At 37.4% G+C, this 27,374-nt stretch overlaps 1 protein-coding gene across 2 annotated transcripts in view; it reads right to left on the reverse strand.

The window, feature by feature from the left end:
• Positions 1 to 27,374, reverse strand: part of dnmt3ab (DNA (cytosine-5-)-methyltransferase 3 alpha b) — a 43,040-nt gene that overhangs the window by 1,695 nt on the left and 13,971 nt on the right. Inside the window, exons 5-20 of one of the 2 annotated variants that reach the window (XM_043263082.1) lie at positions 22,464 to 22,510; positions 21,869 to 22,015; positions 11,943 to 12,302; positions 10,526 to 10,684; positions 9,919 to 10,026; positions 9,644 to 9,800; positions 8,226 to 8,375; positions 6,877 to 6,921; positions 6,709 to 6,788; positions 5,733 to 5,845; positions 5,453 to 5,636; positions 3,484 to 3,568; positions 1,539 to 1,684; positions 1,193 to 1,274; positions 552 to 700; positions 32 to 117 (exon numbers count right to left, since the gene is read on the reverse strand). In XM_043263082.1, the coding sequence (XP_043119017.1) occupies positions 606 to 700; positions 1,193 to 1,274; positions 1,539 to 1,684; positions 3,484 to 3,568; positions 5,453 to 5,636; positions 5,733 to 5,845; positions 6,709 to 6,788; positions 6,877 to 6,921; positions 8,226 to 8,375; positions 9,644 to 9,800; positions 9,919 to 10,026; positions 10,526 to 10,684; positions 11,943 to 12,302; positions 21,869 to 22,015; positions 22,464 to 22,510 (1,958 nt within the window). In that variant the 3' untranslated portion in view covers positions 32 to 117; positions 552 to 605. Of the gene's footprint in view, positions 1 to 31; positions 118 to 551; positions 701 to 1,183; positions 1,275 to 1,538; positions 1,685 to 3,483; positions 3,569 to 5,452; positions 5,637 to 5,732; positions 5,846 to 6,708; positions 6,789 to 6,876; positions 6,922 to 8,225; positions 8,376 to 9,643; positions 9,801 to 9,918; positions 10,027 to 10,525; positions 10,685 to 11,942; positions 12,303 to 21,868; positions 22,016 to 22,463; positions 22,511 to 27,374 lie in introns of both variants that reach the window. The other variant, XM_043263081.1, reaches the window with a different exon arrangement.

The following is a 27,374-nucleotide window of genomic DNA, read 5'->3' on the forward strand; positions in this document are numbered from 1 at the left end:
GAAATGTATCAAGAGTTCGTGTCCAGCTAACCTGTTCATGCCGGGCAGGTTACCCCAAAAGTAACGAGCTCTGTGGGCAGCGGACACCTCCTTGGCATCGATCATCACTGGGTTGCACTATGATAGATAAAAAAATAAATAAATTAGTGCTGTCAAACGATTCAAAATCATTTTTTTTGTGCTGTATATATTTATTACGTATATATTAATACACACTCCCTATATATAATGTAAAAATATTTACATGTATATATCTATATATTGTATATACAAATAAATATATGCATGTGCGTGACAAAAAATATATACAGTACACACGCGTATACGAAAACTAATAACGATTAATCATTTTGCAGCACTAAAGTAAATAGACGATAAAGTATATGCTAAACGTTCGTCATACTGACTCTAGCAAACATATTATGAGTTGATTTGTTTCTACACAGCAGGTGACTTTACCACTAGGAGGCAGCAAAGCCTACGGGTTTATATTAAAGCCCCACTGAGGCATGAGACAAATTCAGCACAGCCCGATCGTCATGTACAAACACCTCCAAAAAGCGAGAGATGTCCCTCTTGTCGCTGACGCCCATGGCCACCACATTCTAAAAGAGCCAGAAGAACGGCCTGTTATCTCCTTCTTTAGGTCGGGCCTCGTGTAACAGCCGGTAAAACTCGAAGAAGAGTCGACCCGTGCCCTCTGAAAGACAAAGATCAAGACGTTAGGGAAACTCAGTAAGACGATCATCATAAAAATGTTTAAATATACGAGCTGTGGTATAAATACAACTGAGATATGCAGTACTCTACCATTCAAAAGTTTGGTTGATATTGTAAAATATAATTAATTAAAATATAAATATTAATTATATTGTAAAATATAATTAATTAAAGTATCATTACTATTTAAATGAACGGTATTCTTTTTTGATATACTTAAACATATTTTAATATACTTTAAATGTAATTTATTGAATTGAATTTTCAGTTGTGATGATTAATTTTTTTGTGTAAACTTTTTTTTGGGGGGATTCTTTGACGAATGAAATGTTTCAAAGAACAGCATGTCTGAATTAGAAATATTTAGTAGTCTTATGGACCTCAAACCTTTAAATGGTATTTGAATGTGTAAACGCTAATACTAAAGACTAAGACTAGAACACACAGCTGAATAAACTCCTACCGTAGAGACCTTTTCTTGCAGGATTCACTATGGACAAGTCATTGCACGGACTTCCACCGATGACAAGATCAAACGGACCCCATTCCTGAATCTGTGGATGACACGGAGAGCAGATTAGAGAAAAGGAAAAAAAAAATCAAAAGATTGATCATTATGAAATATTGTGTACCTATATGGTACAAAGAAATTGTTACTCTTGACCGTTTTAACCTGAAAAACCCTATTTATGATACCATTACTCTCAAGTTATTGGTAATGGTCAAAAGTTTCTGTGGCGAGGCCAAGTTACCAAATGTACAGACTAGACGTAAAATATCCTCAGTAACAGTAAGCTGAGGTGAAGGAAGGTACTCACGTTCTTACGGGTGACGTTTCTCACGTCTCCCACGTACATGATGCGTCCCTGGTGCCGAACGATGCCCACAGTGATTGAGTCCTCGCATACTTCTGAGGCCACGTAACGCTCCACCTGGATCCCCAGCTCCTTCAGAACCAGCAGCCCTGGCGAAATCACAAACGCCGTGACAATCTGTGCTGGTTTTTTTTATTTCTGCTAATTACTGGACAGTTTCACAGCAGTGCACAAGTACTAGCGATTAGTCGCATGGCATTTACGACACTGGCTCAAAAAAATCTGCCGAAATAAACGAGAAGCTCGACGGGTTTAAAGGATTGGTTCATTCCTGCAGTTTGGGTTCAGTTGGGCAGTTTGGGCTCTCCAAACCGGCGCTATGGTGATGTGGAGAGACACAGAGAAGTCAAATTGCTGAATAAAGCAGTTATTTTTGTTTTCTTTGGGTGCAAAAAGTATTCTCGTCGCTTCATTGCATTACGGTTGAACCACTGGAGTATTCTGACAATGTCTTTCATTCTTTGCTGGAAATTAATGTAATTTACTTGGCAGTCAATGGGACAGTCACATGTTTTCATCTGAAATACCTTAAATTGTGTTTTGAAGAAGCTTTTACGGGTTTGGAACGACATGAGGCTCGAAAAAGAAATTCCATTCAAGTATTTTTCTCCATATAGTAGTGAACTTCAACAGTTGCCAATGGGTTGAAAGTTCGCATCACAGTTTAAAAGGGCTCTACGTGATCTCAGCTGAGGAATAAATGTCTTATCTAGATATCTAGAGAAATCTTATCTATGCTTTTTAACCACAAACGGTCATCTCTGCGGTGCGTGTCTACGACTTCCTGCACTGCATAATCAAGTTGGAAAAGTCACTTGTGGTTGGTTCTTCGCCTGTGTCTGCGTCTACGTCACTCTCGAGGCCATGGACGCAGAGCTAGTGCAAGACAAGCATTTGTGGTTAAAAAGTATAGAATTTTTTTAGAAAATCACCAATACTTTCTCTATAGAAGACCCTTATTCCTCGTCTGGGATCATGTAGAGCTCTCGATTGAAATTGCAATTTGGACGTCTTGATGCTCATTGAAGCCCACGATACGAAGAAAAACACTGGAATGTTTTGCTCAAAAAACTTAATTTCTTTTTGACTGAAGAAAGGAAAACATTCACATCTTGGGTGACACAGGGTTGAAAAAATGATCAGGCATCTTTCAATCGAATTAAAAAATTTTTAAAAGGATGTGTTTATTGTGCAGAAGTATTAAGCATATCAGAATATTCCTTTTTTTACACTTAGCAAAAAAGTAAACACCCCCCTTCCACACACACACACACACACACACACACACACACACACACACACACACACACACACACACACACACACACACACACACACACACGGTGTGAAATGTTTGTCAGTAACAATGTGAAATAAAGGCAGAACTGCAATAATTAACGATAACAATAAATAAAAGAGATAAGAGATAAAGCAAGAAAGGAAAAACAAACATAACATTTATTAACATGCAAATTGGCCAATAATTAAATCGGTAAACACAACAAATCTGAATTCTGTGAAATTGTGTAAATTCCTATCGATTTCAAACCTGACCACGACTTCTCGATGGATTTAAAATGATATTACAGTGAATTAGTGAGAGTATTTAACGGCCGGATAAATCATTGGCTTGTCCGCCGAACATGCATGCGCCACACAATAACCGGGCTTTGATGACGAACATCGAGCGTCTAAAGGACCAAAACCGCGACTGCAGTTAATCCCACTGTAAAAATCACACATTAGAACGCGCGCGGCACAGCAGTATCGACGAGCGGCCTGTATAACAGTTAAGCTAAGTGCACTTTAAAAGCCAGGATGAGTGTAACACGATCAGCACTATTTTCCGCTGAGAGGATGAAAGGAAGGGCGGACATTCTTCACTAACCTGTTGCGATCCCATCAAAAAGTGACAGGACGCGAATGGGTTTCCTTTTCTCTGCCAAAACCGAAGGGTAGAGCCTCGGTGGTTCCTGAAAGAGAAGAAAGGAGGAGTAAAACAGGAGGGTGGACGAGAGACGGACATGACAAACAGAGAAAGAGAGAGAGAGAGAGAGAGAGAGAGAGAGGCCTTTAAAGCGCCCTGCTCTGGTAATGAAAGAGCACCTGTCTGTACATACTGTCTGTAACCAACAAAGAGGCCTTTACGTTAAACCAGTAACAAGGGGTTATTGTTGAGCGCCTGTACAATAAACGCGCTATCACCGGCCAGCTTCATTAACCATTTTCTCGTGATTAAGTGTGGCTGCTTATCTGTGGTCTTTGTTAAACTTCTTAGTATTCGGTAACGTTAACAATAGCAACCGCTCTCTAACCTGTACTGCAATGCATTTAAAGAGTGGAGCGTGTAAGCTAAAACTCTGTGAGGTTAAGATGCGTGCTCAATGCACAAAGCGCTGTGACTGTAACACTCTCTGGCTGCTCTTCAGCACGCTGGCCGTCAGCCAAGCTGCTCTTTCACGTGGTCTGGAAAGCGAATGGTTTAGGAGTCATATAATTACATAATAAAACTTTCAAACCGTTCACTTTTATACTGTAAACCACGCCGGTTTTGATTAAGCGCTCGCAGCTGCTCAAACAATACAGTATTTACAACCGCGAACTGGAAATAAGAACCACGTATTTATTAGGGTTTGCGATCTTTAGACATATTGGGGAGCTTCTAGACTATTTTTTTTAAGTCAGTTTTGATTGCTGGATAGGGCTTTTTACAGAGATCGCACTCGAACATTCGTAGTCGTTTATAGTCTTTTCTAGAACCGGATATGAATAGAAAATGTATATTCACTTCATATTTCCATGACTTCTCCAGGCCTGGGAATTACAAATTGAACATTTCTTGATCCTGCCAGACTTTTCGTGAGAATTCAGACATGCTTCAGAATGTGCTTATGAAGTGGTAAAATTTATTGTACAGTACCGCACAATTTTCTCTTTCATTTGTAGAAAACGAATGCTTCATCAATAATGCATAAAATTAATCAAAAGTGAAATTTAAGGCATCTATAATGTTACAGATAATGTATAGTAACACGCAGTTTCAACACTGACAATCAAAACTAATGTTTCTAGAAATTTTAGAATGATTTCTGATGGATCATGTGACACTGATGGAATAAATAAATTACGTTTGAAAATATCAGAGCTGTCAAATGATTAATCATAATTAATTTCACCCAAAACAAAAGTATATATATATATATATATATATATATATATATAGTATATATATATATATATATATATACACGTGTGTGTGTGTACAGTGTATATTTATTATGTATATATAAATACACACACATACAGTATATATTTAGAAAATATTTAAGTTTCTACATTTATATTTTAATATAAATATATTTCATATATTTCATTTTCTATATTATTTAATTTTTTTATATTATATATAAAAATATTTAATATATTAACGTAACATATTTTTCTTTAATATACGTCTGCATGTCTTTGCATTTATATATAAATAATAAACATACACACATATATTATACATATTACATTATGTAAACAATACCTTTTATATATTACAGTTTTTAATGTACCTTTGTTTAAGTAAATGCAGTTGTGTGTAAGAGACGTCTTTTAAAAACATACAATGCATTTCATAAAAAAAAAATGAAAAAAACCTTTGGATGGTAATAAAGTATATTATTCATACAGAGTCTGGAAACAAGTGCGAAAATGGAAAAAAACTTTTTTCATTCAGTTGCACATTATGTGATTAAAAATGATCAAGGCTAACGCTTTACGTGGTAAACCAGAAGGGTTGCCTGATAATAGAACGGACAGTAACACTCGCTAAGGTGGGATTGGTCAGTGATTTTTAAGGTGCTACTTACAAAGTCCTGGTCGTGATTGTTGGCAAAGAAGTGCTGCAGTCTGCAAGGCCAATCGGCTCGGCGCTCCAGCAGGCCGTACTGAGCCTTCGGCCCACACATATAGCAGTTCCACGGGTCTTCTTTAATAGCTGCCTGCGCCGCGCCGGGCCCCACTAACAGATCCACACACTCCACACAGAAACACCTGCAGGGCGACAACAACACAAAGAGGAACCGATGCAGGATTGAGGTCGAAAACGTCAATAATACATCATAGCTCACCGCAGACAGCCCGTCTCACCTGCAACAGTTATTGTTTCCGCACATGAGTACTTCCCTCCCTCCACAGCAGATAGTACAATAGGACTGGTAGCCATCGTCATCGTATTGATAAGCACATTCTAGGAAGCAGTTCTATAAAAGTACAAACATATCAATATTAATTCATTCATATCAAGGAAAGCTGCATATGTGCATATGTGGATGAAAAGCCATTACAGAATCGTTCGAGAATAGAGGAGAGAGTTTGGTGGTGGTTCAGTATTTATAATTGATTGTGTTCATTTATTTTTTTTTACTTATATATAATATATTAGGAAAAAGGGTAATGTCAATACATGAAAATATTTAATCTCATTAGTGCTGTCAAGCAATTGATCGTGATTAATCACATTCAAAATAAAAGTTTTTGTTAACATAATACATGCGTGTACTGTGTATATTAAATATGTATATATAAATACACACATATATATGCATATTTAAAAAAATGTGTTATGTGAATATAAATATATACATATTTTTCAAAAGTATATGCTTTATGTATATATTCATAGATGTGTATATATATATATATATATATATATATATATATAGCAAGATTATAGTGTACGTGTGACAAAATAAAATAAATAAAAATTTCTCAATTAAGCATACAATATATGATTAATTTTTTTTTTAAATAAATAAAAATATCACTTGACATTTGATATGTTTCCAATATACTCAGCATCCCTGCTTAATGCATTTAGTTCTAGCAAAACAAAAAATATGTAAATATATATTTAAAGATGGTATTACAATTATCAATCCTAACTTAATTAAATCTTAGTACTATTGCCTTGCAAATGATCATGTACAGCGTACAGCAAACATTTGTTTTTAAAAGTCACAGACAAAAATGTCTGCCAATAATGTGAAAGGACATGATAAAAGTACAATCAGGCAAACAAAGCAACCCTCAAGGAAGTAGGAAGCAGGAATTTCCTGGCTTTTACCTTACAGCTTTGGCACATTCCTCCAATGAAGAGTGGGTGCTCCAGGGAAACATTAAGGCTGCCACAAGAGATGCAGATGTCTGGAAGTGTTCAGAGTGAGAGAGAGAGAGATTTTAGCAGAGGCTCTAACGCTGACAGACAGACAGTTACCAAACACGCGACACATACCTTCAATGTTTCTACATTTCTGACGAACTTCGTATACAAGCCTCTCTGAAAAACAACAGAAAAGTAAACGTTTAAAAACTGGAAAACCTCCCGGCGTTTCAACCGTTCGGCCTAATTCAACTAGACATCTTGCTGAATGGAAATTCCAGTGCTTTACATTTACATCACCTCAGCAATCAGATTATTTCACAGTCAAAACACTGCCATAGCACAGCCGTCATTTTTATTAAAGGGTATAATGCTGCTAATTGCAAGCGGTACTACATATTAAATATATTACATGTCAGGAATAATTGATGATGGACGGCTGAATAATTGAAAATCTTCAGTACTGAACTGGATTAAAAATTAATGCAAGGTTCGGAGTCAATTATTCCAGTTCCCACATTGACATTTGTTCATCTCGAGACAGACTAGTTCATCATACTAGTTGACATCAGTTCAAAAGTGTCCCCAAAACAACAGATATATACACACACACACACACACACACACACATATACATACATATATATATATATATATATATATATATATATATATATATATATATATATAAACAAAAAAAAAAAACCAAAATATATGCAATATATATATATATATATATATATATATATATATATATATATATATATATACAGTACACATGCATGCACAAAAATGTATTAGATGAGATTAATTGCAATTAATCATTTGAAAGTCTTAATTTAAATAGATAATAATTTAAATAGCAGATCATTTGTAACACTATTTACAATATTACTCTTTTTGAACAGTTCAAACTTTTAGATGTTATATAATGTGTACTATACTGAAATTATTTTAATTTGTCTTGAGATTTTTATTGCATCACTTTTTAATTTAACGCCATTTGTTACCAGCAAAACTGTTGCAAGTGAAGTGAAACTCTTGGCTCTACATGTAACCCACAAAAGAGACGGTGCAAGTCTGCTCCAGTTTTCCTCTGTTTGAGTGTCTAATAAAGCTCCCCGCTGATTTAACAGCTCGTCTCCTTATTACTACTGTTAGGTTTTCCCGCCCTAAAGCATGGGAAGTCATTTTGAAATCTTTAGCTCGTATTATACCAACAACAAATGAACAACATGTAGGTGAAAGTGGCATTTCAAATCTATGTTTGAACATGTGCCACGATTCAATACAAAACACATCTCTTTAAACTTGTAGGATTAGACGAGACCCCAGTCATAGCTCCAGACACACCCTCTTGTGTTTACTCTGCCGGCTGAGTAGATGAGAGCGCTAATCCTGATTTAGCATGTGCGGGTGTGTGTTTACGAGCGAGAACTCTTTGAACCCGCTGACCTGGTTGAGTGAGAGTATCCGCTCACCTCGAGTCCGCTCGTCGATGATGTCTTTGACCTTGGGTTTCTCTGTGGCTGTGCTCTTGCGGGGCCTTTTTGCTGGTGGGGGCGTGTAGGCCGCCGCTTCCGGCTCCACCCACATCTCTGGATACACTTCCTTGTAGGGGTTACGTTCCTCTGAAAAAGGCACAATGGTAAGTATAGCCATCGGTTAATGGATAATGCGGTGTGTCTATGTAAACGTCCGGCGGCCAGGATCCTTTTGATTTAAACAGTAACAGAGCTTAATTCCTGGAAGGCTGGCTTGGGCACAGGCTTAATGGATAAACATCTGGTAAGCGTCGACGAGAGATCTTAAAAGACAACAATCTCTGAGACTAAAATCTTCTCCAAAATCTCTGAATTGAGGAACGGTCCATTAGAAACCTGGTTGCACATTTCTGGTTAACGAAAAACTGAATTTGCATCTTCCACTTAAAGTCAGCATGAGTTAGCATAGACAAACTTGTTCAATAAAAAAAAAAAAACATAATTAACACGGGCTATATTTGACTTATATAGTTGTTATAGTTGCAATATTCCAAATTGTCTTGAATCGCATGGGTTTTGTTGGAAAACCAGACAGAAATGTAATTAATTAATCACTGAAACCTTGCGCTCCAATGAGCTGTCGACACAATAATTGGTGCAACCCGACAATTGAGTCATGAGTGGTGAACAAATCAGTTTTATTTGTGAACCCTATCAACTGGATCAGTGAGGTGAACTTGAACTAAAATGAACAATTCACTCACTGATTTAGTTCTCACGTTCAACTCAGTCACAGTGGTTTTTAAGGCAACAGCTCACTAGAGGGGAAGTTATAACAACCTTTATTCATATTTTTATAAAAAGCTTTATAATGAATTCAGAAGATACATCACATGATTCATATGGACCACTTTTTCTATCAAAACTTGTTTTTTGATGATGTCCGAGAGCCTTCTGATAACGAAGCTATGAGAATAAAATTTTGAATATATCAAAAAGAAAACAAAAATACTGACTTTATTCAACATTTCTTCTTTGAGGCCTGTTCACGAAAGTACGAAGCATGCATGTGATGCTGGGTCAAAAAGTTCTTATATTTCTTTCAGGTTAACAAAGGTCTTAAGGGTTTGGAACGACACGAGGGTGAGCAATTAAAGATAGTAAACTATCCCTTTAAAAAATTAAGCCATTATTGATTGTTTTTTTTAACAAAGTTAAATCCCGTAAGTTTGTGTTCCACTAAAAAAAGAAACAAAAGTCTCTTGTTTGTGCTCTACAAAAAAAAAAATATAGCAGCACATGGACTTGAGTAAATGACAGAATTTTAATTTCCGGGTGAACTATCATTTTCAACAAGTTTGACATTTTCCTTAGCTACGCAAGCAGATTTCAATACGAAACAACAGCAGTCTTACCTTCAGGCGGCTCTAGACCTTTAGGTCCGGTGGGCTGAAATCCCGTCATGGCCCATTCAATCATCTGTTTGTTTTGCATGTCTACTGACTTAGAAGTGTCAGTGTCGTCACTCTCCGGGCATGTGAGGAAGGTCTTGCCTGCTCTAGTGCTGGCTACCTACAAAGCACGCCATTCAAACATTTTCTTCAGAGAGATGTATGCTTGGAATGCAACAATAAACTAGAGAAGATCTGATTTGCTCGATCCTCAATTTGCACCACAAACAAATTCCTACCTGTAGCACTTCAAAGATGGCTTTCTTGTACATTGGTTGTTTATTGTAGGTTGGCTGGTGAAAGGCGTTGTGGAAGGAACTTAAAGGCAACAGTTTCTCGACACAGACCTACCGGGGAAAAAATTCAACTAAACATTTAGAGTGATGTTCCGGGGTAACAATACAACATCTATAGACAAAAAAGTAGTATTATGTTAAGTACCAGAGAATTATGATTTCTCAACATATTCTGTCACCAAAGATTAGAAGTTAGTTCACCCAAAAATGAACATTTGTCAGTATTTAATCACCCTCATGTCGTTCTAAACCTGTATGAATTTCTTTCTTCTGTTGAATACAAAATTTCTTCTGCTTGTAGCCATTGCCTTAGCGAAGTATTTTTTCCTACCAGCAACTGTTTGCTCCAACATTCTTTAAAATATGTTCCTTTGTGTTGAAAAGAAGAAGGAAACTCATACAGGTTTTTAACTTGAAGGTGAACAAACGATGACAGAATTTTCCTGTTTGGTAGAACTGTCCCTTTAAATTGTTTCCTGAAAATTAAAGTTATTAATTTAAGATTTAACTTGTTTTACACCATCTCCTGTAATAGGGAATACAAACTCACCACAGAAAACTTGCCGTCACCGAACCACATGACCCATCTAGTGCCCTCAGCCGCCCGGCTGCGTCCAGTCATTAACCAGGATACAATCCGACCGGGCCACCAGGAGAATCCTCGTAACTTTCCCCACACAAGCTCACCAATGCCGAAACCTCGGCCATCCTGCAATATGCAAAGGCAGGACAGATCAACTTGTGACTTCAATCACGTTACATAAATACAACAAATGTGAACTGCTCATAACATAACCTGTGTTTTTAAAATTCTCTTCAATTCTTTTTACGTTCTTGTCTTTTAGCCTAACTCTCTGGCAACTGCTATAAAAGAACAACCTCTAATCCTGACACCTGAACTGCAATTGTTGTAGCAAATTGCTCTTCTGGTGTAACCGCCCTCACAAGCTTTAAATTTTTTAATCTAAAGAAGCGTAACAATTACATTGTTTATTAAATTTCATGAACCCTGAGAGTGGGAAGGTGGTTTTCCTACGCAAATTTCGCAGTGGTTTCGAGTTCATCAGATATATTAGTCGAGATGACCAACAAAAAGCTACTTGGTTTGAAAGTGTTTTGTGTGTGAGCTGTGCTTCATCTCTGTACTACTGACAATAAACTGTGAACCTATTTTGCCCACATAATTTTACAGAAGTAATTTTACATCCACTAATGACCGCATCCTAAAAAAATAGTTGATCCAAAAATGTAAACTCTTTCATTAGTTACTGACCCTCATGTCATTCCAAACCCATAAGATCTCCATTTATCTTCTGAACACAAATTAAGATATTTTTGAAATACTAGAGCAACACAACTGACACGTTTAAAGCCCAGTAAGGCAGTAAGGACATTGTTTAAATAGTCCATGTGACATCAACCTTAATTTTATCAAGCCACGAGAATACTTTTTGTGTGCAAATAAAAGAAAATCAACAGCTTTATTCAACAATTTCTTCTTGTCCCAGTCTTTGATGCACCTTGTTTGCAAGCTTAGGAATCTCGTGAATGCATGTCGAACAAATTGTTGGGCCTTTAGCCTGTCAGTTCCCTTGCTGTCTCTGCAGGGTCACAAAGCTTTCGGATGTCATCAAAAATATCTTAATTTGTGTTCCGAAGATAAATGATAAATGCATATGAAACAACCCCTCCAGTAGAAGACAGGCCCCACTGTTTAAACCTGGATTTCAAATCTGGTTATCCAGATAACTTCCAGGATAACATTGCATAATCCTGGGATTTCTCTGAGAATAATTATCCTATCAGCAAGCAGGTGTCAAAGGTTATACATCTTGCTTTGATAAAACTGAATCTAACCAAATAAGCAACTGCAGAACCGACCACCCAAACCACAGAATGTCTACATACTGTATTATTTCTAAATGATCGATCTCAAGCCACCAAGATTATGAGGAAGTAACCCGTACCTCGTACTCCGTCTCTGTGTCAGTGGACTTGGGTGAGGTTTTGTCTCCGTCCCCTATAGACACGGGCTCTGGGGTGGTGGCAACGGTTGGAGAGGCTGGGTCTGTAGGCTGCTGCTGCTGCTGCTGTTGGAATGGTGGAGGTTGCTGCTGGGGAGAAGGCTGGGATTTGAGGTTGGTCTGAGGTTGAGCTTGAGGCTGTGGCGGTTGCTGCTGTGTTGGCGGCATCGGTGGAGGAAAGAGTAGTGGGACGGTGATTATGGAGCTTTCTTTTTGATGCTCCGACTCTACCTCGCCATGGTCCTCCATTGAGTTCATCACAGACACCAGATTTGCCTTCTTCTCTGCCTGCAACGTAGGGAACAGCGGGACAGGAAGAGGTGGAGGTAAAGCACATGGAACAGCAGTGGCTTTCCTGAAAATAGCACAATTCGGCGTTTGAGTAATGGTGACTACTCGGCTTGTTTAAAGTGCTTTAATCCCACGTGCCAACACAAATATCCCCATCCTTTTGATAAAGCGCAAGTGCCGCCCCTTTGAGTTTGATAAGTGGCTGAAACCTGTGAAAACAGTCCCCTTTTCATTGCGGTGAAAGCTGTGTGCAATCACTTCGTAACAATGAGAGCTCCCCCCGTGGCTGAGATGGATGCGCGCTGGAGAGTTCAGCGAGTTTGTCCAACCTGACTCTAAGCTATTAGGTCAAAAACAGAGGACACGAGCCAAGCCATGACTTAAGCAGCTCACAGCAAATCCCTAACAGCTGCACCTCTCTCGTCCTCTCGTACTCTCTCACTCGCACGTGAATCTCTTTCACAGCTGTACTTTCTCTGCTGCTGGGGTCCAACTCCGTCTCCAATTTCACTCACACACACGTGAACCTGGCAGTGTCGCCTGTGTGTATGTGTGCGTGTCTATACGGAGAAAGCGGTCAGATCCATCCCCAGAAAGCTCTCCCTATGTCTCTCTTTAGCTCACTCCCTCCATTATGGTGGCTATACATTCATATAAGCCCGCAAAGGGGGGAGAGAAGCTCTGGAGCCAAGAGCTCATGAGTGTGCATGAATAGACAGGATGAGTGTGGAGTAGAAACATGTGGCCTCAAATCAAGAAGCCCCACTGTAGTTTATAAATATCTGTATAGCTTCACTGGCTGCTCCGATGAGTTGGGCCATATGTGCCAGGCTATTTGTCTTTGACAGCGGTTGACTTTGGAAAGAGTATTTAAGTGTATGCAAGCGGTTTTGTGCATATGTGCATGTATTTATCTCTGCAGTACTGGGTGGTGTGATGATATATACCAGTAGTTCTCAACTGAGCCTAAATAAACCGTTGCAAGATGTCTAATTTTTAAATTTGGATAACACTTTTTCAATCCGAGTCATTTCAAAACCAAGAAGCAACAGCAATATTTCTCAGGTTGAAGAATAATGTTCTAAAAATTATGGAAATGGGGTTTTAAAAGGACAAATTGCTATCATGTGTCCTTAAGTGTATAAGATGATATAACAATTCATTTATTTTGGCACAAACTGCATTTAAACCACAATGTTTAAATGGATCAATCAGAATTTAACTGTAGGAAACTGCTGGTCACTGTACCCCCTCTTTAATGTCCTTACTTCAACTTGAAAAACTGGGGTATGTGCTATAGAAAAAATATACAGCCACATCATTAACATAACAACGGAAAGTTTTCTGATGTTTTATTTGTCTCATTCATTAAAAACCTGATTTAACTCATCAGCTTATTACTGTGTTAAATAGAGAGACATCTGCATTCTGGGACCAGGAAAACTACAGAGGACATCATACAGAGCCTTGGGGGACTCCATATTGTACTTTTTAAAGTTTCTAATTTTGACAACAAAGTAGTAGCAATCAGAGTGGCAACAGCTTTTAAAATTATTTATTTATTTATTTATTTTGTTACAAAAATGTCTGTAACAAAATCAGCATCCAATGTTTTTCCTTTGTACAATATTAATTTATTGTTTCATTTAAAGAAACATTGTTCTAAAGTTTAAAATCATTAAGTACTGTTCATTATTAGCATGTATTTTTGTCTTCATTTCAGTGGATTTATAATCCCAGCTTGCGCAGAGATTCACTGAGACTCACTGTTACATCTAATGCAATAGTAGTAACACTGAGATGTTGCTATACCGTTTATTTACAATGTTAACTGACTCTGTTAAGCTTATCTGTACTCTATATACTTCTTATATATATATATATATATATATATATATATATATATATATATATATATATATATATATATATATATATATATATAAAGCCTTTTTGTTGAATTTCTATCAAAATTACCACATTATAGTGTCTGCTGTCACCTTGGATGTACAAATACTTATACCATAAATAAGATTTTCTGTCATACAACAGTGGCTTGAGTTATCATTAATGTAATCTTAGTCCAATCATTTCAAGTCAAGCATATAAACAGGATTACATCAGAATATAATTGAAATCTGAAACTCTTATCTAAAGAAAATTTGATCTTGAGCTACCCATGACTTTTCAACTCACATACTTGCAGCTCTGTTCGCTCTAAATGTACACAATTTACATTCCGCACAACCACCCGAACTCACTCTATGTGATTGATGAAGAGTAAAAATGCCTGCTTTTGATATAAGACCCACGCATCACTTCTGTTTAGCTTGAAATCCCCCCTTTACTTGTCAAAGCTATCATAGATACTACAGGATTGTCAAAACTGATTATAAATTATGACAGAATTAGCCAATACTGCAGGCAACTATTGTAAAAATTGTACAGTGATAGGGAACTTAAGAAGAACTTAAAAAGTTATTTATATATAAAAGGAAATAGTTATATATATATATATATATATATATATATATATATATATATATATATATCGATAGAAAACTGACTGCCCAAAAACTGGGGGAGGAGAGGAAAGCACTGCGGCTATAAGTGGAGATTTGCTTTTGGACGTGTTTTTTTTTTCCCAGCTGTAAATGTCCCTCTTCGGGGGCCTCACTATAGTGAGTCTGGCTCTTGAAATTAAGGGAGGGGGAGACGAGAAGGAAGGAAAGGGGGAGGGTTTCAGGAGTACAGTACTTTACAGTCTTTGTCAGCCACAAACACATGGCCCAGCTCAGGAATATCAAGATATATAAGCAGTATGTCATCCACAACAGAGAGCTCAAAATAACCAGATAACCAGTGTATTTATAATAGTCCTAAGAAAAAAAATACAACAACAAACAGCAACAATTAGAGCAAGCTGTACAGTTGGAATCACTTAATGATAAAGCATGAAAAGTTAAAAGAGTTTGATTTACTGGCCTAGTTTGCTACATGGCTGTCCAAAAGATACAAAGCTAATTTAAAATACTAAAAAAACAGATCTTGAGATGTATTTAGAAAAAAAGGTTTCTGAAACTAGTACTAGTCTTACATTTCTAACTAACAAAGAACACTCAAAAATGTTCCATTACTGTTCAGTTTATTTTAAACAATCTTTCTCATTTAACACCATTATGCTAGGTTTGCATTGCATTGTTTTAAACTGACTTGAAACAGATGTCAACAGTTGTGGTTAAACTTAATATTTTGTTTCAATTAAGTATGCCTAAACTAATATTTGATGCTTGTTCAACTGACTTAAGTAAATGACATTAATCCAGCAAAATTCTTCACAACCGCTGTACTTAATTCATTTGAGTTGACAGTACGTGATTTTACTTGCAACTAGGAAGTGCATGCCCCTTGCCATCATGCTTTGCGCAGGGCTGGATAAGGAGAGTGAATGTTGAAACAGAATATTATTTTATTAAGATGATCAAACTGCGAGCGCTTTTTTATGTTTGTATTTAAAACAGTTTCTGGTATGTTATCGTTAGGTGTATGTTACTGATTCAACAAAACAACACTGAATGAACTTTACGTAATTAAAAACGTTACTTAAATTTACTGCAATCAATATTGTTACTTGAATGCAACCTAACTCAGATTTGTGGAACTTAAAAAAGTTAAGTACGGTCAACATATAATTTTTTCGAGTGAATATCCTCAAGCCACTGAAGTTATGTTAAAAACTTACTTTTAAGCCACTCTTAGACTAAAAATGTGGATGTACTATAATGCTATCTATAATGCAGTACTTTCACTTAAGCCAAACATTTCCACGTAGAATAATGCAGAAGCTTACAAAACTAAGTGATAAACTAACCTCTTGAGTTAAAGCTCTTATACGCAGTACACATAAATCCAATACTGAAAGGTAAGAAGGGTAACCGTGTGAGAGAGTGTTTTTAAGCTCTATGTTAAAGCTGGTGTGCTGTATTATAGGATAGCACAAGCCTTTAGGAGCGCTACCTATATCTGAAAGGAAACACCCATGGCCTTAAGCTGCTCTCCACATTACAATGATCAACGAAGCCTCTTTTCCAAGAAAGCTCCTCTGGCAAATTCTTTTTTCCAACCTTATTGTAATTTTTTCTATACCATGACGATTCGAATCAATTCCGTGATCAGTCACTGCACATGGCCTATTATTTCGCATGTTAGGTATTTGAATGTGTTGCTGTTCATGTGATACAGGAATGAAAAGACAGCATTACTTAAGAAAACAATATACTTTTATGATTTATGATCATAAGGATAGCCTGAAGCCAGTATAAGAGACTTTGGGGCCAGCTAATGACGTTTCATTTTCCCTATATCAGAGCATTGCTACTACCTCATGCATTCTGTCATACTTTTATGCCTTGCAACTTAAAATATTTGGTTATAATAAAAAAAGGAACATTTTAGTAGCTAATTGCGATCGTTTAAACATGCCAACGTGCTAACATTAGCAAGCTAGCGAACAATTTTCTTTTTTGGAGCAAAGATGAACACAACATTGCATGAATGATAACCTTGGAAGCATGGGTTGAAAAGGACAAACAAGTATTATGTCACAGAGCATAATATACGACATAGGGATGGAAGAAACAAACAACATTCATATTTAAATAGATCATTAAATATTATTTTAACTAAAACTGTAAGCAAATATTATAATATAGGCTTGTATTCATTACAACTGATTTGATTACCAATGATCCTCTGCAGTGGATGGGTGCCATCAGAGTGAAGCTGTTGTTTGCTGCTTATAAAACCCTCATAATAATCCACAAGTAGTCGACATGACTCCAGTCCGTCGTTTAAAGGAAGGAAAAGAAAAATGTCGCTTCTGGCCAAAATACCAGTCCATAATAATGCTTCTGTGCATATTTCTCTCCTCATTCAGGAAAAAAGGATTAAACATGTTTTATTATTTAGTTTTATAACTCATGTTTTAGTCAGAAAACAATGTTTTGGAGTTAAACAAGCCTTTACAATGGAACTGTTTACTCCAACCATATATCTTTTTACTTCATAAGATGTTAACTGATGTTATTGTGATGTTTTGATCAGCTGTTTGGACTCCCATTCTGACGGCACCCATCCACTGCAGAGTATCCATTGGTGAGCAAGCGATGTAATGCTGAAGTTTTAATGAAGAAGCGAAGTCATTTACATCTTGAATGGCCTGATGGTGATTTCCATTTTGTAGTAAACTATTCATTAAAGAAATTCTGCAAAATTATAAAACATTATTCTACACACACATTATATATATGTGTATATATATGGGTATATGTGTTCATTTATATATGTTCATTTATTTATTTTACTTGTTGAACACAGCTGATGGACAGTCATTACGAATGGTATCCAAACAAACAATGTTTAATAAATACTGCTCCCTTTAACTTTTTCGAACAATATGAGGAAACTGTGTGATTTAATTCAAATGCCGGCAGCACAGCAGTGCATACTGAAATTCCAACAGGCAAGGGATGAATGGCTATCGCCACTGTGTGACAATCGCATTTATTTTGATGTGACTTTGTGAGAGACCGAACAAAGGCCGTTCACGTTTTAGCCTCCCAAGTCCAGAGAATAGAGTACGCACTTAGTTTGCGATTGTACCGGGTCCATTAAAGACTCAGTAATTAGTAGTGCAGCGAAGGTCAGGCATGCTAAACGATTCTTAGTCTAAGTGCCTCGATGTTAAAAGTTTTTTAGTCTTTATTTCTTCGCTTCAATCTGAACAAAATTATTTTAGCCTACAATTCGCAATTATTTTTAAAAATACAAATGAATCTCCAAAAGCTGAAGTGAAAAAGTCTGCCTGCTTCAGTCTGTGCAGCCTTGACTCGGAGTACGAGCAAGCGCTGGCAGCGCACTAATCACACGCGGTTCCCTGGGTTCAGCCGGTTCATTCATATTTGCATATCCTTAAAAAGACAAGCACCGCATTTCCGTTTCAACACAAGCGACAGCCGCTGCCAGTTTTATACGTTTTATACGGTTCCGACCCAAATCTGACAGACTGAAAAAACACATCTTTGTTTTCGAGCTCAAAAGCAAAACTTTCCTTTTTGAAACAAGCCTAAAAGCATTAGTTTGAGCTAAAACATGCTACGTCTCTACGACCCTAATGTATAAATAACCGCAAAAAGCACACCGTCAGATCACGGCACGCTTAAAAAACAACAACAACAAGCATTAACTTTCAAACGTTAACAAAGCCAAAGATATGCCCTATGCACAACATCCTGCAGAGGAAGTAAAACAGGAAATACATTCAGTTCTCTACTATCCCCCTGTGATACCATACAGGCTAGAAGAAGAAAAAAAAACCTTTTATGCAAAGCATTTTGTCTTGTACTTGCAATGTTTTAAGCCCGGTCCTCTGCACTCTGGTTTTAAAGAGATGGGTTTCCTTTAAGCTACCCGGGGCAGATGGTCCGTAACAAGTCTCCTGGAAATAACCTGAAGTCAGCATATTCCTCCTCCAGCAAGTCTACTCAGACAAGCACAATGTCCCCTGCGCTATCAACAACAAACAAGCCAGCCGACCTACCCATACACGCCTGCACTCGGCACTTTAAATCCAATGTGTGAGTCACTTTTTTTCTTGTCCCACTCTTGGCTCAGTAGAGACCGCTTCCAAAAAAAAAAAAAAAAAAAAAAAAAAAAAACAGAAAGCATGAACATTTCTTTGTCTAGGAATTCAGGGTCAGGTGGTTCCCAACAGGAATTCTGGTTGGCTAGAGAGGACTTGCAGAATGTTGGCGGCTGTCCAGGAGGCTGTCTTGCAAGCAGCGCTGGAAATTCGCTGTAAACCTCATCTTCACCCTTATATCCATAGTACGGAGTTCATTTCCACTGCAGAGAGAGTAGTGAGGGGAGAGGGGGGAGGAATGAAGGGAACGGGTTGGGAAAGAGGAATCTGCTGTAGCATTGGGCAGTTACTTAAAAAAAAAAGGGAAAAAAAAGTAAGCGACATGATCCCCTTCGCTCACAGAAAGTGAAAGCAGGCTGGGTTTTATCCTTACGCCCCTCACCCCCTCCCCCCAGCCCTTAGGGCCACCCCTTCAATGCTAACAAAGCTCTGCTGACTGTATGCGGCTCAGGCCTCGTAGCAAGAGGAAGGAAACATGTCAAGGCCCCTTTCACGAGAGTTTCCTGATGCATTGTTGTGTCCGGTGTGGAGCTGCTTCGAGAAAACATGACTGCACAGACCTTCGGAGAGCAAACAGAGAAATGACATGTTACGATCTGCGCTCTTCCACAATGTGCCTATTCAGAGAAAAAAAATTCCCAGGCTCCCGATGGAGGATTCCTGCTCTCTGCGTGAAGAATGCGAAACGCCCATTTCTGTGGAATTTTACGACGTCCACTCACGAGACAACTGTGTGTCCGGCTAATTTGGCTGTATTTCTGGGATCTCTGACACTTTTATGGCTTATCCTCAAACACAGCGTGGCGAGGGGCTGGGGGAAAAAATATGGGGGCGGGGAGAGCTTGATGTTGATTGGTCGGCTCCTTTCGGTTACCGAGGAAAAAGAATGTTATGTAACAGAGCAGTTCTCACCATGCAACACAGTAGGAAAACTGTCAACCACCTGTACCTGCGATGCTTTTAGAGATTCGCTATAGCAGTGGATGTTAAAGTGATAGTTCATCTAAAAATGGAAATGCTATCATTAATTACAAATCCGACCTTCGCTTATATTTGGATCACAAATTAAGATATTTTTGATCAAATCCAAGAGTTTTCTGATCATCCATAGACAGCAACACGACTACCATGTTCAAGGCCCAGAAAGGTCGTAAGGATATCATTAAAATAGTCCACATGACATCAGCGTTTCAACCGTAATTTTATGAGAATACTTTTTGTGTGAGAAAAAAACTAAAATAGTTTTTCTATTCCGAGTTAGTCTTTATGTGCATTTAATGTCTTGCAGCTCTCGGATTTCTACAAAAATCTGTCAATTTGTATTTTATTTGTTAAATATGACAGAATTTTTATCTATGTGTGTACTGTTGCTTTAAGAGAGCAAAATTAATAATCTAAATCAGTGTTTCCCAGATTTTTTTACACAACGTCAAACCCATCAGTAAAGGCTCATTCACACTAGGGACAATAACGATAACTATAAAGTTTTCATCATTTTTCTAATTCTATATGAAAAGTTGAAGCCACTCTCTAATACGTCAAAACATAAAAAAACACATAAAAGTGTTATCATTGGAATGACTTTTAAAACTGCTGATTTTTTTTCAGCAGTTGAATGATAAAAACATTGAGAGACAATCAGAATACACCTGACCTTAAAGAGCTCAAACATTTTAACCAACAGATGACAAAACTGCTGTGCATTATTATAGGTGAATATGTGATTCACAAGTACTAATAAGCAGCCAACATGTTACTACCAGGCATGCTACTAAGCAACTGTTACTTTGTCTATTAGTGTGAACTACAGTTATCGTTCCAGTTGCGAACCAACCTTAATGCTCAAGTATCTCTTAATTTGTCCCTTAAATTATATTAAACTGGATTTTCTTTAAAAGTAACCCTGTGGTAGGATTATCTGTATGATCAGCAAATTACACACAGGAGTTTTGGAAACCTGTTTCAATGCCACTAGTAGAGCAGAAATCACACTTCACACTTCAAGTCAAGACACATCAAAACAATTTCAGCTCTGCACGTTCATGTAAAAGTGTCTAAAAATTCAACATGACTCAGACTATTAGAAAAAAATATGAAACGATGATATAACCTTTGATTTTCTTCCTGAAATGTGGATATTGGATTATTTAAGATGTCTCCAGTAATTAGTGAAATAGATCAATATGGTACAATTGACACAGTACAAAGACCAACTGTGGCTATTCTTAGGGTAGTGCATCCTATTGCACTTGGCCCGTCCCATGCTAAGAATGACCCAGATCCAGGAGCACCAAGTGTCCAGTCATGTTGTTTTTTTGTCCACACAAAAAACACTCTGGCAATCACAACTAGGTATATACGATACCGATAAGTTGATGAATATATCTACCGATATATACCGATATACTGATACCGATAAGTGGTAAACATTTCAAATGTTTTGTATAGAAATATTTTAAACATTTCATTAAACATTTTAACTAACGCAAAATAGACCGCACATGCTTGCACAATTAAATATCCAATATTTATTACCGATAAACTTTAAAATCTAATACTGGCTAACGTATCCAAGGATCAGACTGCTACAAACTATCATTACAGATTGTAACACCTCAGATTGGCCACTGCATTCATAACCGACATGTCGGTGCATGGTTATAATGAGTAAACCACTAGAGTGAGAAGATGCCAGCAAGACGTCTCATGAAATAAATGGTACCTTCATGTGAGATCAAATGACTCATCAAATACACTTGGCTTTCGCAGAGTCTATTTGGGACGCCGTCGTCCTGGCAAATGTTCCTGCCATAATAGAAATGCTGACAGGCTATCCTATCGCTCTTCCTCTGGGACAGTGGCGAGCAGTGGTACTCACCTCCAACTTCCACTTGGCCAGCAACTCCTCCCTGGTCCTCTTGCTAATGTAATAAGGGTCACCGGCCTGGAAGGTTACTCTGGGCATGGGTCTTTGACGGAGGCTGACTTCCCAGCCCACTCCCCCACGGAGCCTCCCTCGAGCTCCCTGTTTAAAGGGACAAAAGCAAAAAAAAAAGGAAAAGAAAAAATTAACGACTTTTTCTCTCTGATTTAGTGTGCTTTTCTATCTATGCGATCCTAAATGAAGGAAAGAAGTAGGTGGTTTGTCTGCGAATGATTTTGGAGCGTTTCGCGAATGGGCTGGTGGGGGACTCTCAAGCTAATCATCAGTACGAAGAGGGTTCGAGCGACCCGACGAGAACAGGGACCCTTGTTTTTAAGCAGAGGACCAAGTGTATTTGATATTTCACCATTAGGGTACCATTTCTTTCATAATCAAGTGGCTGGAAAAACAGGTTCCATGTCATCTTCCTTGGAATTTTCTTCGAAGATCTTGAGCAATTAACGGAAAGGTTGAATTCTCACAGAGACGGAAACACACAAACGTGCACACATATATCACAGACAGGCGCACAACAGGAAGACGGTTTTACCTCATTCTTTGCAGAGTCCCCACCCTCGTCCTCCTTGTGCTCCACGTCTAGAGGGAAACAGCCACAAGAACAAGCGATTACCTGAAATGTTTCTGACAGTCCGGATTTGTCGCAATGGAAATCTGTCTTGGTCAATCTGCAGCATGAGTCCTCAATGATATTTTTGCATCAACAGAAAATTTTACAAGGCTTTTATGTGGAAGAGTAAGCGCAAAATAGCTCTGAGCCAAAATAAACTATTCTCATTTGTGTGCAAAGTTTTTACTCGTTTAAATAAAGAGCTGAGAAGCCAAAAGCAGCAGGGAAATGGACCATTTTGGCTCGAGGGCTTCATGTTACTAAATTAAAGTCTTGGAGAAGTTTAGAAACCGAGTATTAATGTCAGTCAATCACTATCAAAAAGATTCATTGGGTTGCTAAATATGTACTGGGAAGATTTGCCACAGGGCAATATGTACTTACACACAGCATGAATGTGTATTTGTGTGTGGCACCAAAATATTACTATTTTAGTTAATGTTACTGGCCAACAAGATATTACTCGAGCCAGATGTTCTCTCTGTACTGTACTTGGCTGGATTTATAGCGTAACAGATGATTGGCTTAATACAAACAGAAGATACAGTCTAAATAATGCATTTGTGAATCTGTCAAAAGCTGTCATAAGCCTCGACATGTTAACAAAAGTGTGAAGATTTGTGAATGCAAAAAAACACACTATGTCTATTTATGAACTGTGCTTTGCACGTGTCGCATTTTTGAATAAAACATTAGGTTTCAGTTTTAGCAATCAAATGTTTTTGAAGCAATTTTGGTTCCATACTTAGCATAACAGGTTTGTTTTATTTTATTGTTACTTTCTATATGACAGTAGCTATAGCCTGTTGTTTTAAAATGTTAAAAGAAGAAAGATTCATCAAGTATCAGTTTATGAATTTTTCTTTTCAACTATCCGATTGAATTATTGAGTAAATATTGTAAAATATTATATAAAATATTATTATGTCAATCCACCCGGCTCTAGACAGTACCAAAATGAGCTACTGAAGATCTATTATCGTTCAACCACTGCTTTTAATATCAGTTACATCAAAGAATAGCAGTAATTCCAAAAGCATGAAATCAAAAACTATCCTCTGCACTCCACACAAACCAAGCTCTCTGCTTCTCTGCATCCTCCAATCAGAATACACAGAAACGCAGGACATCATAAATACTTGCAAAACTGAAACAACCACTTTGACTATTGTAGCTGATTTGACTCCTCTGACATTCAGTGTTTTTGCAGCGGGAAAGCACCCATCGCCTGGCCGTTGTTTTGTGTCTCACACCTTTCTAATAGTACGGGCCGAAGTATTTTTCAGGTTGTGTGTCAATTTAAAAATAGCCTGTTCTGTTCCATTGCGCTGCATTTATAGTAGCTGTTTTTGAATCCAAAAAATCCAAGGATCGGCCGATGTAAGAATAGCACTCCATTTTTATTAAAACTCCAAGTAAGTTGTAAAACAAAATGGCAGCAGATTCAATCTACGTCTAATAATGGTTAATGTGATAACAGACTAGTGAGTCTGAACAATAAAGTAATACCATTTCAATCTACTGTACCAAAAAAAGGAACTTACTGCTATTTTAGGATAACTTCCTTAACACTCATACTTTCTCCATACTCATCCAACGCCATTCATCTTGCGCACATTCCACAACGCCACAATGAATCCTCCCGAAATTCTTGAAAAGTTCTGACTCCTTTTTTGCCCTAGCACTGATTTATACTCCTGACGTCTCCACGTACAAAAGGATGTAGTTCATGCCTAAACAGCTTTGTCTTGGCTGGGTTCAGCAGGTTAGGTCGAGGTTAGCCAGAGGCTACGATTACCAGTGACCTGAAACATTAGCAGGGCTATCATGATGATTCATGATTCAGGAGTACTAAGACTCCCTTCTAACTTGGGGTTGAGGAAGACAATATTACTCGAGGGCTCGACAAAGCTTTCTAAAAGCACACCCACAATTCCACTACCGCATCAATAAAGCGTGGCCCCTCAAAAGCCTTTGGAAGATTCATTCCCGTTCAAGTGAAAAGTCAGCTACAGATTTGCTAATTTACTTCAGTAGCGTACGGAGCATCTAATACAATAGTTTATTTCCTACAACCTTTCCTTTTTGCTTGAAGCCCAACATTAGCATGATATTCAGATCAAAAGTAACATTCACCATTACAGACTTTTCCACATCAAAGCGCTAGCGTACTGAGAGGTAAAAAAAAAAGATTAGCTTAAATCTGCAAGTTAGGAATATGAGAAATTAAATACACATTTTTTTAAGTTTGTTTGGTAAATGTGGTCACAGTGGTGATGGTGATGTGCATCATGAAAAACGTAGCTTTCAAAATAAAAGATTTGTGTACACGCACTGCTTCAACAACGGCAACGTCCTCCTCAGTGCATCTACTGACTTTAGCTGCAAAAATGTTCCGCTGCAAAACTGACACGCATTCTTTTAGTTTAAACAGAAAAAACACAGTGCAAACAACACCAAGGTCAAGGGTTTGATTCTGAGGGAATGATCTGAGTCACATCGAGAAAACTGACTCAAAACACACCCCTGCTACCAATTGACTAAATGTAAAAATAATTAAATGAAATAAATCCATTGTTTCAAAATATTGTATTATTTCTTTATTTAGGATTTACACATTTTGGATTCATTTATTTATTTTCTTACTTGATATATATATATATATATATATATATATATATATATATATATATATATATATACCATGCCACCCCTAATATTACCATGCCTCCCCTTAAATTACAAATAAATAAAAATTAAGATAAAATAAGAAAAAAATTATTAATTGTCTGCAAAATGACTACTTATTCATTAAACTTTTAAAAATACTTTTCTGGTAAACGCACAAAAGCATGAAAGAATAAACTGAACAAAAGAATCTTAAACACCTAATTTTGACAATCATTAAGTATGAATGATGAGCAGGACAACTTCATATAAACAGATCTGTGGGATTTAGACCAGGCTTATAGGCAATCTGTCACGGCATATTCATGACGTCTCTATACTGACATGAAGCCAAAAGAAGTAGACAGCACCCATTTTAATAACCCACTAGCCTAAGGAAAGTCTGTTTGAAGTCTATCAAAGCTCCATCGCCCAGCCACATCACAACACTTGAGCGTCGAGAGGCCGTGGGCAAAACCTGAGAGCTTGTTTTCTTCACACGAGCCATCAGAAGCCTGCCAGTGAAGTACCACACACACCCAGCCAAAACAAAAGGCCTTGACCCGCGAGTCCTCTTCACATTTATAGCATGTGTGAATCCTCTCTCAACACATCTCTCAGTCTCTTCCTCTTTTCTCAGTCGCTCGAACGGGAATGAGCAAGCCTGTCTGTACAGTGAGGAAGGGGTTCATTCCACTAAGACTGCCAAGGTCACCGGGTTTGTGAGCGTGGTTGGCACGCTGTGCCCATCGAGCCTCCGGCGTGCCAGTTTGAACACATGCCAGCCTGCGTGTTCAGAGCGTTCGTTTCCCCTTCACTGGACTGAAATCCGTCCGGTGCCCTCTAGGTAGAGCTATGAAAAAGACACAGGTACTGCCGGATTTGCCCATTCTCTGTCAATCAAAGCAAGATTGATCTTTTTGACTTAGTTCATGCTTCAATAAACTCTTCGGTGGGACTGAATTAATGGCTAGCACATAGCTTCTAGGTGCGATTATCTATTAGCGATTAGTATTGATTAGCATTAGTGCTGGGTTAATGAAGTCTGGCAAACAGTGGTATTGACTAGTGCAAATAAATCTCATTTATGGTTAAATCTGTTATGGTAGTTATGCGGCCTACCAATGATATTTAGGCGTCCGATAAGGTTTGGTGGCAATGTAAGCTTCACAATTTTTTTTTAATTCTGATCCTGATTTTCATATTAGATACAGTTTGGTAAATTACAGTTGCAGTTGGGATTGAGTATGCAAGAAACTGAACATTATTCTCTAACTGAACAGCCTGATGAATGATGAACCAGTTCACCAAATTGGACTGAATTATTTGAAATGCAGCTTAAAACAGAAAGAGAGAGAGAGAGAGAGAGAGAGAGAGAGAGAGAGAGAGAAAGAGAGAGAGAGAGACCCTATGCAGGGTCACATTGTTTCAGTGAAAACTTGAACAGGATGGCAGAGCCCATTCATAAAAACAGAATTTACACTATAAAGCAGAATGCCATGGAATTCATACATTTTTGGATTAATAAAAGTATGTCTATCATTTAATTTAAGTTATATGAACTAGTGTATGTGAAAATGAAAACGCAAAAGACAGTTTAGATATGAGTATGTTCCGTTAACCTCGATATGTATAAATGGCTTATTTATTCTCACTTCATGAGACTTCTACAGTTTCATGTGATAAAACTAGTATTATATCATACTGTATGCACACAGAAACTTCACAGCAACCTGTCAAGATAAAAGTATGGTTTAACATATAACAGATATATTTTACTTTTGTATTATACTATAATGTCTTTACATGTTCCATTTACTGTCAAATTTAAATAAATTAAATGGTAAATGAAATTATTACAACCAAATTAAACACTTAATTGTAGAAAAAATACAATTGTTAAAACTTTTTAAAGACTTTTTAAAGTATATAAACAAGTTTTCTACCATATATTAACTTTAACAGTAAAACTCTGTTTGTTTGCCAAAAATAAAATGATTTAATTTCCATTTGATTAGATGTAAATAAATGTTTCATGTCTTCATTTGATTATCAGAAAAAATTAAATTTCATATTGTGTATATATTTCTTCCTCAGCTCACTTCGTCAGTTATATTCTAAATGCATGCGTTTAGCGTACTTTTGTAAATAAACGTTCCACTGAGC

Source organism: Puntigrus tetrazona, chromosome 17, assembly GCF_018831695.1.
Source record: "Puntigrus tetrazona isolate hp1 chromosome 17, ASM1883169v1, whole genome shotgun sequence".
In the NCBI taxonomy this organism is placed as follows: domain Eukaryota; kingdom Metazoa; phylum Chordata; class Actinopteri; order Cypriniformes; family Cyprinidae; genus Puntigrus; species Puntigrus tetrazona.